General features: G+C 35.3%; 1 protein-coding gene across 1 annotated transcript; it reads left to right on the top strand.

The window, feature by feature from the left end:
- Positions 1-2,817: 2,817 nt before the first annotated feature.
- SLITRK6 (SLIT and NTRK-like family, member 6) lies at positions 2,818-9,557 on the top strand. The gene is made up of 2 exons (XM_009893839.1): positions 2,818-3,354; positions 6,631-9,557. The coding sequence occupies exon 2, from the start codon at positions 6,646-6,648 to the stop codon at positions 9,169-9,171; it is 2,526 nt and encodes an 841-aa protein (XP_009892141.1). The 5' UTR covers positions 2,818-3,354; positions 6,631-6,645; the 3' UTR covers positions 9,172-9,557.
- Positions 9,558-15,814: the final 6,257 nt, after the last annotated feature.

The raw sequence follows: 15,814 nt of genomic DNA, 5'->3' as shown, positions 1-15,814 counted from the left end.
GCAGCTTCTTGCAGGCAGGGCAGGAAACATTATTTGGCTCATACATCTTGTGTGGAATCAATGGCTCCTTATGTGCATACAGAGAAGTGGCGATGAGTTGCGGGGAGGGGGGAGGGGGGCAGAGCTTTACCTTCTGCTGAAATAGCAAATGCAGATTCTTATTCCTCCTTTTATTTTTAAACACTGAATTTACAAATAAATAAGTAGGGTACCATGAAAATTCACATTGTGAAGATGATTCTGTAAATTGTAAGCCTAATTTCTACATTTGAAATTCATATTCTTTATATGGAAAACACTCTTCAAAACAATCTAGAAGCAGTACCAGTAAGTTCTGACTGAAAGGGTGTGAGAAAGCTCTCCTCTGCTTCATACAGGCATCCCTGTAGTCTTCAGAATTTTCTTGAATGGAGGGAATGTATTGCTAAGAAGAAAAAATAGGACTCCAGAAGAGCCTTCCTGGGTATTTTCTGGTCATATCAAAATTTAAAAATTATTTAATTCAGTCTCAGGTGTTTTCTCTGTAATTTATAGAGCTAAAGAAACCTGCACAGCTCACCATATAACACAGAATTAAGGAAAATATGGTACACAACATTAGAACATCCTCTTTTAAGGAATTTATACAAGACCTACATACCTAATAGCATTAAAACTTCGATCTCCACATGTATATATTGATAAGAAAGAAAACTCATTAGCTGGGGGAGAATTATGCACAATATGTGTATAGTTAGAGGGGTATATTCTTATTTCTGATCTATGGAGATGCTGTAATTTGTGAAGAGGTAAAGAGGAATGACATAAAAGCTTAGGGCCTTTTTAGAAGTAAGTGAGACTGACAGTTTTAGATTTTATTTATGCAGCTTCAGAAATTTTAAAATTGTCAGAGCAATTGATAAAGGTGAATGTTTAAAGTGCAAGATAAAAACTCTGTGTCAGTTCAACACCATCCATGCAGATGCACTTGCAGAATTACCTTCTTTATAATAACCTGCTTAATGATTCATAAAATTGTGGTAGAAAAACAGTCGTTAGCCATACTTTTATAAACCTGGTAAATATAGAGTTTGTGGAATGACAAACACTATTGATAACCATTCTTGGTGGGTTTTAATTGTGTATGGTTAGGAAATTCTCTCCTATTTTAAGTAGGTGATTTCTGGAAATATTTTTGTGATCGGGTTTTACTCTTGTGGATGTTAACTGAAAAGCAAAGAACTATGTTGTTTTCGCTTCTGAGTATCTGTAAGTACAGATATTCCTCATCTCAAACAATCAACCACAAGTGAAGTGTGAGCACCCGTAAAATGTTCATTTAAAATTAGAAAGAATCTGACTTACAATTGAGAAATTCAAAATGAATAAAGAATATAATGATCTATGTGGCCAGACACAGATAGCTGAGTATCTTTGAGCTTTAACAGTAAAATGTCTGCAAGTCAAGATAGAGTGGCAAGATTCCTTAAAAGTAGCAAAATGTAGTCAAATAAGTGATACGTTGAAATGAAAGGTAATCAAATTGTAGTTGTTTCTTAGGAATTTTTTTTTTTTTTTTGTATTTTGCTAAATTACATACTTTATCTGTAGAAAATTAAGTACTAAAGAACTCATTCTAATAATCAGGGGCATATATACATATACCTATATATAAAAATATATGTATATATTTATATATGCATATACATAGGACAAAGATCTTGATAGCCTTCGTCAGATGGAACAGTATGTCACAATATCCCTTCAAAGGCCAATGTGGCCATGTAGAGAGCTATCAGCACAAAAAACATTACTGTAATCTGACTGGTATTGAAGCTGTAATAAACAATCTGTAAAGTAATCCCAGACATAATTAAGAAAAAACCAGAAATAGTATGCTCTACATGGTAAATACACTGAAGCACCAGATCTGTTGTTGCTCACCAAAAGGTTTTTGCAGCTCTGTGGCAGTGGGATGAACAAGGAAGTAGCATTTGCAGCATATAAAACCATCCCATGCAGTGCAGGAGGGATGAGGAAAATGTTCCTTGCATGGAATAAACATTTTTCTGTAGCCTTACTATATGTGCTAATTACTTGCTTATGAGCATGAAGAAAATCATACCTGAAGCATGATACATGCCTTTAAGAGTACACTCCCCTCAACCCTTCACACCAGACTGGTTTTTATCAAAGCAACGTTTCATGCAAATACTCTACAATCTCACACAGGTAGATACCAACACACTATGCTAATATTTGTTAAACAGACAATTACAATCAATCCAGTTTTCTTCCTACAGAACAAGATGGGCAGTTTTAAAAAGGACCAACGGCAACCATAAGCACTAATATTCCACAATTTATTTTTTTCGGAAATAAAGTATGCACAACTGCACATACTCATCCCTACCCCGGTCACATTGGGTGGACTGGCCTGAGAGCTGTACTGTCACTTACGTATTTGAATAATCCTGCACTTCATTGTGATAAACATATTTTCCAGAGGACAAGGTTTCCCTTGTGGTGTGTTTTGTGGAGTGTATTTGGGCTGGAATGCTTTCAGTTTCTAAAGCAAGCATTTTCAGACATAAACTAAATGCAAGATCTGCACAAGAGAGCAAACTGCAAGAGCTGCAGTGGCTGTTTACTGCTCTGCAAAATCAGCCATTAACAGATCTTAAGCAATCTAGAAGATATTTAGCTTAATTTTACTTCCCGAGGTTCACTTAGACAAGGGAAAAAGGAGGTGAGAGAAATTGCAGGAGGAGGAGCTGATCTGTCTCAAGGTGGAGCTGTATCTTGTATTAAATGACACTGGCAGATTAAAGCTCTCTGGTGGGGAAGGGCTTAAAGGCTGAGTCAAAAGCCAAGAAGTCTCTTTATTTACGCCTACCTCCCAGCCCCTGGCAATCTGACTAATAACAAACTGAGCTAACAAGAAAGACTAGAAAGAGCAGAGAGAACATAGAAGCAGCTTGGATCTAAAAATCTGACAAACCAAGTGATCAAGTCAAGCTCTGCTGAACATCTTGTTTGTTTACTGCATCCAAATGCTTGCAAACAGTTAACTATATGCAGAAAAAACAGCGTAGCTGTGAAGTATGCTGTGAATTTTAATTGAGGAAAAAGGACAACTGCTTACAGGATGGTCTAATGTGCATGCTGTCTGGAAGATTTTTTCAACTGAATGCTTTGTACTTTGTCCTCTGAACAGGATTTTAACTTTATGGAGCTGTAGTATTACCAAAGCTTGCAGCAGAGTGAAACTCAGAGGAAAGTGTGCATTTTTCACAGGGAGAAATTGCATCGCATTGAAACATCTGCTCCAACTGTGCAATACTGAACGTTTCAGGGAGTGTTACTGCTGTACAGGTAAGAAAGATTCCAGTTAGTTAATTGGGTTAGTGTATGAGAAATTAATTTCTCAGTACCAGTTGAATTTATTTTTCTGCATGACTTTGTATAACTTTTATGTTAAATGATGACAGCTTATACCATATTTCAAACGCTCTGCCAGGTGCATTTATTCAAACTGCCAGTTGCATAGAATGTGTGTATCACAGAGACGCTGATTTGAGATCCCTTGAGGGGGAGAACTGGGTGTTTGTTTTTATTTTCTGACGTGCAAGAGTGGTCTTAAATGCATCGTCTGACTATGATTCCCATCAGAATTTAGCGAGCAATCCTGAAGGTTTTTAGAAATTACCAATTCTTAGCTTGAGGCTTTGAAAGTCTTCAGCATGCATTTTTTAAATAGCTGAATTAAAACAAAAAAACAAACAAAACCCCAAGTAAAATGAAACAAGCTATTTCAATGTTTTAAAAACATGTTGTTGATTATTACTTGTCAAGCATGTGATGCCTTTGCTATAAGGTGACTACTTCTGAAAGTATTCAACTTTGCCTCGTAGAAAGGACTGTGATATTTTTTTAGTCTGTTATAGTTCATATTGCAAAAAGCTTAGTTACATTATGCAGTTACTTAGGAAGCAGATAAAGCCAACAAACAAGTTAACATGTAGAATTTGCTGAAAAACCTCACCGCATGAAACAGAAAAAGATCAGCTTTGTCAAGTCTTTTAAATTTTATTTTATTTTATTGTGAATTATTTCAGTTAAATGTTGATCATCTGTTACTTGAAAGAAGTTTTAATTTTACAATAGTAGCTCACTGAGGGCTTCATTACATATTCCTGAGTGTACAGACAAAAAAAAAAAAAAAAAGGAATAAGGAAAAAAGAATACAACTCTCCTATTAATTTTTGTTGTGTGTATATGTGTGTGAGAGTTCTGGCAGTGTTGCCCACAGAAATATGATAATGATTAAAATGAGAATGTTTTCCAATTGGTTACAAATGTTATTACTTTCATCTCTGAGAAGAAGGCTTTCATTTTTCTAACCTAATTTCTCAATATGCACTATAATGCAACATGCTTTTCAGATTTTATTTATTTATTTATTTATTTAATTATCTCAGGGACTTTATACGTGCAGTTTGCATTTGATGCGGATTGAAGCTGGAATTCCTATAGAGAAAAAGTGTACAGAAATAAAGTCTAATTAGTCATACAGTAGGTTTGAAGCTGGCATCTGTGTCACAAGCCTGCATTTATTACCTTGGGTCACTGGAAAGGATATTGATGCATGTAAAGCATGAATAAATCTCTAGCATAATATGACCCTAGAATTATTCTGCATACTTCAAAATGACATCTTGTTGACATGTTGTGTCTTATCCAATACTTCTTAGAGAAACACATTTAAAGACATATATTACACATAGGCATCTGGACTTCAAGGAGTGTTACATGAGACAACAAAATTGTTTGTTCTATTGAAAGAAAGATAAAAGTTCATATTTTAAGGGACACTTTCTCACACTGTGAATTGCACTTACTACTTCTAACCTCATACATCTACTCCCACTTATCAGGAACTACTAATGGAGAAAAACATAATTCACTGCACACATTTGCTGTTGTTGCTTTTGTGTGTGTGTAATACCCATACCACGACACTTAAGTGCCTGCATGTATAAATCTTTGCAATCTGTTTTAAGGGAAGTCTTGGGAAATGGTGTTGCTAGTGACAAAGGTATATGATAATTAAAATATGTATTGATAAGATGACAAATCATATGGCCACACTGTAAGAATGTTCATGCAGGTAATTGAATAGGTTCTTCTAAAGGTTTCTAATCTTTCAGAAATTAACACTTCAGCTGGTTAATTGTGTAGCGACATTCTGTACTCCATGTTTCAATAGCTTACTTTGAAAGATCAAGTGACCTTTATTAGATTGATTACTTAAGAAACTTGCTTAGTTCAATCCTAGAAGAAACAGTGCACCCAAAAAAAGTTCTTGTGTTTTAAATCACCCATTCCATTGCAACATTTATTTATTTTCTTTTAGGAAATGTGGAAATATTTAATTAAAGATTCTAAACAGAGGTTTCATTCCATCTCATATATCAAGAAATGTCATTGTTCTTGCTAATTAGACAGCCTTGACAGAAAGAAATAGAGAATTTTCAAATTAAGAGTGTGGCATAAATTAATTCAAACAAATGATAACAAATGCTTGATTTCAATGTGTAAATTTTGCTTGTGAGTCCGTAGTTCTACTGTAATCATGCATTTATCAGGTATTGAAAAGTTCAAGACTAGCTTGACAGCTGATAATTTAAGTTATATAACATATAGATGATACTGGTGATCATTTTTAACTCATTAAACTCAGTTCCATCTACATCTCAAAAATTTTGTGGTAATTAATGTTTATAATAATCAGAAGGAGTCTAATCTTTAAAAAAATGTTTGCCCCGTGCCTACCTGTTTCATCTGACACGGACTGTGTTGTCAGCTTTCTCTTCTCTCTTATTTTAATTGTGTATGCAATTATTTTATGTGTATATTATATTAAAACATATTACACAGCTATGTGCTGCCTTCTCACTTTCACTAAATATCCACAAGCTATAACATAAGCATTAAGTAAAGAAAAAAAAAAAATCTCTACTTCCTTTTTCAGTTTGGGGGTACAAGGCTTGCAGAGGAAATATCTTTTGATTTACATACATAATGCAGAGCCAAAGGAGAGATTCCCTGCATCCTGACTGAATGGGCTTTTGCTCACAACACATTGTTGAACCAAACCAAATCTTATTTCTCTTCAACACCAGGACAACGTTACGTCAAGCTTAGCAAGGTACTCCTAAAATTTGCAGTGCTATATGGTGACACAAAGCAACAATTCAAAATATTATATTAGCTGTGATATAATTTGCCCGGGGTAGTAACTTATTCTTGTTGTTTAATGGTAAAACGGTCTATATGATATATAAATATAAACAACGCATTCCTGATTATCTCCTACTTTGTTGTATCAGCGTGAAAGTACTGGAACACTTCTCTTATGACTGCGTTCATTGATTCAGTACATTAAACTAAATATATTTTTCTCTGCTTAGAAAAGCATTCAAATGTTTTACACTATATAATATTGTTTGAAAGGTGAGGCAGCTGATGATAGGTACTAGGAATGGTTATTGCTCACCCTGATCCAGGAAAAAAAAAAAAACAAAAAACGTGTGAAATTATGACTCTTACTACTTTTTGGTTTTCTTTTTTTTCTTTTTTTTTTTATAGATTCTACTGGGCAAGATGACACTCTGGATTTTTATTCTATATTCCACTGTGGTTGCATCTGATCCTTTCCAGTCAGAGCCTTCTTTTTCTTCAGCTAGAGGATCTTGTCAGAGTTTGTGTTCCTGTGAAGAAAAGGATGATACCATGATTATAAACTGTGAAGAAAGAGGCATCAAGATGGTATCAGAAATAAATGTCCCACCATCACGGCCTTTCCATCTTAATCTGTTAAACAATGGCCTGACTGTGCTACACATGAATGATTTTGCTGGCCTTGTTAATGCTATCTCTCTACATCTTGGATTTAATAATATTGCCGATATTGAGCCTGGGGCTTTCAATGGTCTCAGTCTTCTTAAACAACTTCATATCAATCACAATTCTTTAGAAACACTTAAAGAAGATACATTTAATGGATTGGAAAATTTGGAGTTTCTTCAAGCAGACAACAATTTCATCACAGTGATTGAAGCAAGTGCCTTCAGCAAGCTCAACAGACTTAAAGTGCTTATTTTGAATGATAATGCCATTGAGTATCTTCCTCCAAACATATTTCGGTTTGTGCCATTAACCCATTTAGATCTTCGTGGAAACCAGTTACAGACACTGCCCTATGTTGGGTTTTTGGAACACATTGGTAGAATACTAGACCTTCAGCTGGAAGATAATAAATGGGCCTGTAACTGTGATTTGCTGCAGCTGAAGATATGGCTAGAAAACATGCCTCCTCAGTCAATAATAGGTGACGTTGTATGCAATAGTCCTCCAGTTATCAAAGGCAGCATATTGAGCCGGTTGAAAAAAGAATCACTTTGTCCCACTCATCCTGTCAATGAACTTGAAGATCCTTCGGGGTACCTGCCCTTGGTTGTAACCACCCCTATCAGTGATAGTCACTTGTCAACTAAGGTGATTCCTATCCTGAAAACTCCTACTAAAGAACCAAGTTTAATGCTTCATACTTCAAAGCCTACTACTCAGTTTCCAGGAATCTATTGTCCTGTCCCCTGTCACTGCACCAGCCATATACTCTCAGGAGTTCTCATGCACTGCCAGGAGCGAAATATTGAAAGCTTGTCTGATTTAGGGCCACCTCCTCCAAATCCTAAAAAGCTTATTCTAGCTGGAAATATTATTCAGACATTACTGAAATCAGATCTTGTGGACTATGCTAGCCTGGAAATGCTTCATTTGGGGAACAATCGCATTGAAATGCTCGAGGAAGGATCCTTTCTGAATCTGACTAAGCTGCAGAAATTATATCTCAATGGCAATCATCTTACAAAACTAAATCAGAATCTCTTCCTTGGCCTTCAGCACCTTGAATACTTGTACCTTGAGTATAATGCCATCAAACAAGTTTTGCCAGGGACATTTAGTGCAATGCCAAAACTTAAGGTCCTCTACTTAAATAACAACCTTCTGCAGACTTTGCCACCCCATATCTTTTCAGGTGTTCCACTTGCCAGATTAAATCTGAAAACAAACCAATTTGCTCATTTGCCTGTAAGCAATGTCTTGGATGAATTGGATATGCTGGTACAAATTGAACTTGAAGACAACCCCTGGGACTGTACCTGTGATTCAGTTGGGCTACAAAAATGGATACAAAAACTGAGTAAGAATACAATGATGGGTGATATTTTTTGTAAATCTCCAGGACACCTAGCAAAAAAAGAACTGAAATCCCTGAACAGTGAAGTCTTGTGTCCAGGCTTAATAAACAGTCCTGCCCTACCAACTCATGCCAGTTTTGTAGTTGTGACAACTTCTTCTACTACTACCAACACTGCAGACACCATCCTGCGGTCTCTTACAGATGCTGTCCCACTTTCTGTTCTAATACTGGGACTTCTAATTGTGTTTATAACTATTGTGTTTTGTGCAGCAGTAATAGTTGTTCTTGTTCTGCATCGGCGAAGAAGATGCAAAAAGAAACAAGCAGATGAACAAATGAGGGATAGCAGCCCTGTTCATCTTCAGTACAGCATGTATGGGCATAAGACAACACACCATACAACGGAGCGCCCAGCTGCAACTCTCTATGAGCAACGTATGGTTACTCCCATGGTTCAGGTCTACCGCAGCCCGTCCTTCAGCCCCATGCATACTGAGCAACAGGAGGAGGCAAGTGAGAAAGAAGCTAATGATTCCAAACATCTCCGCCGAAGTCTCCTGGAAAGAGAGAACAGTTCACCTCTTACAGGTTCAAATGTGAAATATAAGGCTACGGATCAATCATCTGCTGAATTTCTGTCTTTTCAGGATGCCAGCTGCTTGTATAGAAACTTTCTTGAAAAAGAGAGAGAACTGCAGCAACTAGGAATCACGGAGTACCTGAGAAAAAATATTGTCCAGCTCCAGCCTGACATGGAAGTTCATTATCCTGGAACACATGAGGAGCTAAAGCTAATGGAGACACTCATGTACTCCAGGCCAAGAAAGGTTTTTCTAGAACAAACTAAAAACGAGTATTTTGAACTCAAAGCTAATTTACATGCTGAGCCTGACTACCTGGAAGTCCTGGAGCAGCAAACATGAAGTGATAATACGCTGGGTTGGGGCCGAATTTCTGTAATCCTATTTTAAGTTAGAACCATTGTAAATAAAAGTGCCTTATAATTACATGTCAACAGTCAGAACTTAAGCACAGCAGTAATCCTAGCAAAAAAAAACTCAGGGATCACTGTGGGAAGCCATGAGGTTGTGTGCAGGCAATATGTCTCACCCCAAGTTAAACATGAACTTTGTGTGATTGAACTGTGGGAGGAAGATTGCTTATTGCAATATTACTCAGCATTTTAAAAAGGTGTGTATGGCACTCTCCATTCTGTACCCAACCTATGGAAAATATTTGTTACCTTTACTCTTTCATTTTTTCCTCAGTTTAATTAGGTTCCTTTAAAAAAACAAAAACAAAAACAAAAACAAAACACCTGTGTTTGTAGTTATAAGGTTAGAGTCTATTTGTTAGGTTAGTACATGCACTGCATACATGACCATTGTCTACAACCACACCTAACATACCCTTATAATAAATATGAAAGGAGTTGAAATGTTGTCATACTAAATGTCAGTTAAAAAAAAAATAGAAAAAGAAAAGAATTTTGGTTTTTTTGTGTATGCACCCAGAGCCTGCCAATATTTCAGTATTTTACACGGAACTTCATCCTGTGCATTCTGTATCAGTATCTGGAAGGAAAAACATGTAACTATGTTTACCCAACATCTTCAATAATAAGAAGAAAGCAAGCCTTTTGCTACTTTTCCTGATAGCTTTACCTAAGTTTGGACAATCTTTTCTTGAGCTGCTGCTATAAAATATTGTGCATCACTGGTGTTTCAACTCATAATCCTGGGCAATTTGAAAAGCTACTGAGAATCAGCTGTAAATATGTTACTGTGTTTAATAAGTTTGGGGGTTTTATATATCTAGCTATATATATAAATAACTTCTTTGCTGGCTTTAAATATTCTTGGAGGAAATGAGTTTGCTGTGACTAAGAACTTCCAAGTGCAAATACAGGTCCTTTTCCACCCTATTCAAAAGCAACTTCCAGACAGATTAACTGCAACAAATCACACACATGAGGAACAATAATAGTATTTAGTTGTTTGTACAAAAATATGTTATATTTTCTGAAATTAGATGAAATTAAAGTGTTGTGGGAAAATAGGTAAAAAAAGTAGAACACTGCAGGTTTATTTTTGCAATGAATTCTAGCTAGATTTATATTTACTATTTATTCTGTATAATTTTGTATTTTAATTTCAACTCACTAGAAAAGAAAAAGCTTATTCCTAGCTGCCTTTCAAACAAATCATGGAACAGCTCTCTATCAATGAAAAAGAAATAAAGAGGTTTTTAAATGTCTTTTTCTTAAAGGTCACTTTTTAAAGAAGGCAGCAACTTCTGCATGCACAAGTTTAGAACTGTTTGGGAATTAAACACAACGTTTCTCACTCTTGTCATGTGGACAGAAGCATCTTCTCCAGAATGGAGTAAGGCTATTCAATTTCTGTGCATGACTGACAGTGCCAAAACACAAATTCTGACCTGCATTTATCTTCCTCTAAGAAAATCTTTTGTAAACTGACTATGCATGACTTTTTTTTTTTTCTGATTTCTATTTGTATAGCGAAAGATCAGCTTAATAACTACATGTCTACATATGTATGCTAAACCTAGCATTGAAGTCTTGATAAATTCAAAGTAAAAAGTTATATTCTTTAGTTCAGCTTACTGTTGATGTCTTACCTATTTGTATATACAAATGTGAGTTCTTCATATTCTTTGTACATAAGATTCTGACAGAAGATTTTCATACACTACATACAAAAATCAGATTCTCAGTTCTTTCAAATTTGCATAGAGATAATGACTTTGAAGGTGCTATCCTAATTTCTGTAATTTGAGGATCTGACCACGTGTTGTCTCTGTTAACAAATCAACTTCCTTATCAATATTTTTGCGGTGTCATCACTTTGCTATGGAAGTCAAACTTGTTGGCTACCTAGAATCAAAATGACAGTTACTGGAGAATGAGTATCATTTCCTCTTTCTATGACTGAGGGTAATTTAGTTCAGCAAACCTATGGAGGATTAGGAAGAGTAAATCTGGTCACAACATATTTGTTTCATTGCTACCTTTATTCTGGACAAGTAAAGATAATGATAAGTATTACTTGCATATGTAACGGGGAGACAAAAGGGAAAATGCAGCTACATTAACTTTACATTAACTTAGGTATCTAGTGTTATTTTAGCTGTCCTTGCATATTCGAGACATGTGAATTGGCTTCATGGACATTCCACAGAACCCATGGAAACCCATGCCCTGATCTGGAGGAGAAACTAGGGCCTGGGTGGGATCGCTTAAAGCATTAAAATGACACTAGGTGTCTACATTTAAACAATTTAGTTTCATGCAGAAAAAAAAAAAAACAAAACCAAAAACAGCCAAACAAAAAAAACCCAACACCTAAACAACTTTTTTTATTTGAAATAATTAAGATCCAATGAAAAATTGAATTCAGAGAAAGAAAGTGACACTAGAAAGCTTTGAATAATTAATCAGACCCACTAATATTGTTGGGTTTTGAATTCTCAGAAATCTCAAATTAGCGTAGAGAAAAACAAAGGAAAAACAGAACAAAAATATACATAATACTTGATAATGGATTTTAGTATTTCAATGTCTTTCATTTCAGTAGTTATTTCCATTAGTAACAAATAGCAGTAAAAATAATACCCTACAATTGGTAAGATGCAGGCAAATGATGATTCAGGCCCTCAGGCTTAGATTTAAAAGAAGTACTGAAGACAATTGCCACATGCACAGATGTCACTTTGCTTAGCTGCTAACAGTTACTTGGCAGAATGTTGAGGACAACTGTGTGGCAAAACATTCTTCTTCATTGCAGTCTCAAAGCACCAGAAAAAAGTGTGAGCTAAATTCATGTCAAAGCAACTCAGTTACACAGCTGTATCAGAGCATCACTCAGCAGAATTAAAGAGAGTTCCAGCTTTTAGCTTTCCCTTAGCAGGGAGATTCACTTAAATAATTTATATAAGGGCAACTGTACTCTGTGGCAGTCTGTAACACTGCAAGTGGTTTTCCAGTATCCAGGAATCACTAGAATGTGGCACATATCATCCACTTTCTTATCACTTGTCCCTGCTGGACTGCCATGTAGTGAAAGTTTGTATGATGAGGGGAGCAGGGTCTACCTATAGACTTGTCTCTTCATAACATTCTCAGACAGTGATTTTCGAGATAAGAGGAAACTTTATGTTGCCATAACAAAAAGGGACAAGAATTTTGCCTTATAGGGTTATTCTTCAGCTAAAGCATATCAATAACTGCTGATAAAAATAAAATCATGACATAGGGAAGGTATCACGTACAAAGAAAGAAAGATGCAATATCTGTTCCTAAAAGTTCCTTAGGACATTTTCGTTAAAACAATTAGAAATGTGTCTTTAATGTTATTGGTGTTTGCAGAAAGTTGGGAGGGGTATTCAATTTTTTTTGTTGTTAAAACTGTGTTCTGGTATTTTTTTTTATTTTTTTTTTTCCAATGACAGGCACAGTTAAGTGGTTTTATATGTTTCACTTAGCTAGAATAGTGGAGGCTGGAAGGCAAAGCATGTTTGACAGTCTGCAACAAAGTGGATCCATTTTTCTTCTGTCAGCATGATAGTTTAATTGAGTGCAAGAAGAGTGCTTCGTCAAGCACACTGGTGTACGTGGCAGCTATGTCATTGTTGTTACCGTACATCAAGGTAACCAACACTACCTTTTTTCCCCTCAAATTTGAGTGAAGAAGATATATTAAGTAACACTATAGGCCTGTTCCCTAAATAAAAAGATATTAAAGCAATTTACTGCACATTTTTATTTTAAACTGGTTTTATCTTTTCAACTTCTTAAAAGTCAAATGCATTTCTTTTTCATTTTCTTCCTGCTACAGGTATTTTTCACACAGGCTTTTAGTATTGATACTTGAATATATTACCTGAAGTGATGCCTTTCCAAGCTTCTGAACAGAAAAAAACAGTCCCCCGCCCCAAAAACACTTTCCAACAAAACATGTAAACTTACACATAAATTAGCATATTTGCCTATTCAGAAATGGTTCAATATTTTCACACATTCTTCTCCATTAGAATGACAGATCAACCTTTCTGTAAACAAATTCCAGATTGAAAATGAGTTCATACTGGTGTGTCAAATCTACCAGATTTGAATCCAAGCCTTTTTCACCTGACATTATTGTTTCTCTGATTGGAACCTAAGGGTCAGGTTTTGGCCTGTCTTTGCATGACAAAGAAGCACCCAGTATGACTCCAAATAGCAGATGTTTACAATGTGCCACTTACCTATATAGAGATTATTAATTGTATAGTATGTTAAACAGAAGAGATAAGTTTGACTGGGATGGCAAACTATCTTATAAAATCAATTTCTGGTGTGTTAATAAAAAAGCGTATTTACCACAAATAAAACATTATTTCACAGATAAAATGATAGTGGCAAGGGAAAAATAGAGACTGAAGCTTAAAAGTCATCATCAGAAGATTCTGGATTATCATTCTGAGGATGCCATTGTCTACAGCATTATACTTCATCAGCCACAGCAACACAATCTGCAAGTTTCACATAGATGCACTGGAATCATCAGTAGGAAAAAAAAAAAAAAAACCAAAACAGTCAAGCACTTAATTCAAAAGATCAGCTGAGAAACTTGCTAAAGATTTGGGCACATTTCTCTTCTCTTGTGCTCCCCAATACAGAATACTTTCATTTCCATTAATGAATTTCCATCTCAGACAAATCCTGATTAGCCATAGACAGCCCACTGGTAGTACAAGCTACAGTGGCAATTCAAACCTACTCCTTGGAGAAGTTTTGCAGTGTGTGTATTGCCTTCAGTGGTGAGTTTCTCTGGGACTTTATGTTTGGTGGACCCTGTTGGACTTGAGACAGGGAAGATGGATCTATTACTGATCTTCTATGATAAGTCAAAAGATTTGTCACTTTTTGATTTTCTGAAGTTTATGATATTCTTGACCTTGTTTGAGGAGTTGGTATCAAATCCTTTTTTTCCTTGAAACAGAAGTGAACCATAGCTGGAAACAATGTGGGGAAGTTAATCGCCATACTGAAAAGATATAGCATGGCATTTTCTTTCCTGCACATCTCCTAACAGTCAGCTTTGGCTTTTTACACAGCAGAACAAATTCTTAAGAGCCACAGTCTAATGCAAAACAGCTATGCTTGAGAAGGAAAGTAAAATACCAGATGCTGCTCAGCTCTATGAAAGAAAGATGCAATGAAAAAACTTTTTTCTTTTTTTTTTTTTTTTAAATTCAGCTTTATCTAGATGGATTGCAAGTACATGTGCACAGCACATTTCATAAAACATTTACCAAAGTTTCGTGTTTTAGGACATTAACTTCAAAATATTCACAGTATGTTTCTCCTATCACTACTGCAAGGACTGCTCCTACTATTACTTTTAGTTCATGCAATGGAATGATGGAAAACAGAAAAGAAGAAACAACTTTGGTTCATATTTCAAGGAGAAATGTTATTTGTTCTAACTTCAGCTGTTTGCCTTTGTAGATCAATTCATCCAGATTATTTCATTTTGACATAAATTGGTTTAGAAGTTGAGAAATTTTTAAATCTTCCAGTTGTAATTAATTACCAAATAAACTATAAAAGAATACGTATTTAATTATTCAAACAGAAAGAAGTCTGAAACCTTTTATATATGCAGAAATCTTATGGAATGTTAGTATAAACTTGTACTTTAATCTATAAAATTTATTTTGTTAGCTCATAAAAGAATTATTTTTAGTTTTAAACTAAGAGGCATCTCAGCATTTTTGCATGTTTTAAATTTCAAAGCCAACATAGCACTTCCATAATGACACATATTTGGGGTAAATACATATTAAATGGTTCCATAATATGGCATATTAAAAAAAAAATTACTGCTGAGTATAATCTGATACTCCCTCTATCTTTCCCTGCTGAAACTCTGTAGTGTGCTGTGCAAAAAAAAAAAAAAAAAAAAAAAAAGCTCATTTCCTGGGTAAGGACACAAAGCAAGAAGATAAATTCTTTTGTAACATTGTTATATGCACTTTTTGAGAAGTGGAATATTACGGATTCCCATCCCTGTGATGCAGTATGTTCACACAGTTCATGTGAGATGTAATTATCTAAGAAGTTCAGACTTAAAACAGTTAAATACATGGCATTCTTAACAGAAGGGATTGACCAAACTAGTAGTCTGTGCAATCATATTCTTTTGTAAACAAAAGGTTGTTGCAACTTCACTTTTTTAAAAAACCCTGTGTGTCAAATATCCTTTAAATATATCTGCTGGATCAGACCCCAAAGATCTCTCATATCTTTTTATCTTTTTTTATCTTTTTTAACTCGATAAAACACAAAATTCCAGGCTGCCAATTCTGGGCTAGTTTATGGGCATCCAGACACCCTGGATCTTTGGGTACTTGGAAGACAGTGAAAAACTAAGGACATGTGTTATAGAGGAAGAGCTTTTGAGTGACGGTTAAAGATTTAGATTGCTCTATTCATCTGGCCCAAGGTGTTCAATATTCCACAGCCTTGTATTGTATGATTTAAGGATGAATGTAAAACATTAA

This window comes from Charadrius vociferus, unplaced genomic scaffold, assembly GCF_000708025.1.
Source record: "Charadrius vociferus isolate BGI_N301 unplaced genomic scaffold, ASM70802v2 scaffold9, whole genome shotgun sequence".
Lineage (NCBI taxonomy): Eukaryota > Metazoa > Chordata > Aves > Charadriiformes > Charadriidae > Charadrius > Charadrius vociferus.
This window is presented reverse-complemented; position numbering and strand designations above follow the sequence as displayed.

Excerpts from the sequence above, each read along its gene's own strand:
- SLITRK6 (XM_009893839.1), top strand. The coding sequence starts at position 6,646 with ATGACACTCTGGATTTTTATTCTATATTCCACTGTGGTTGCATCTGAT.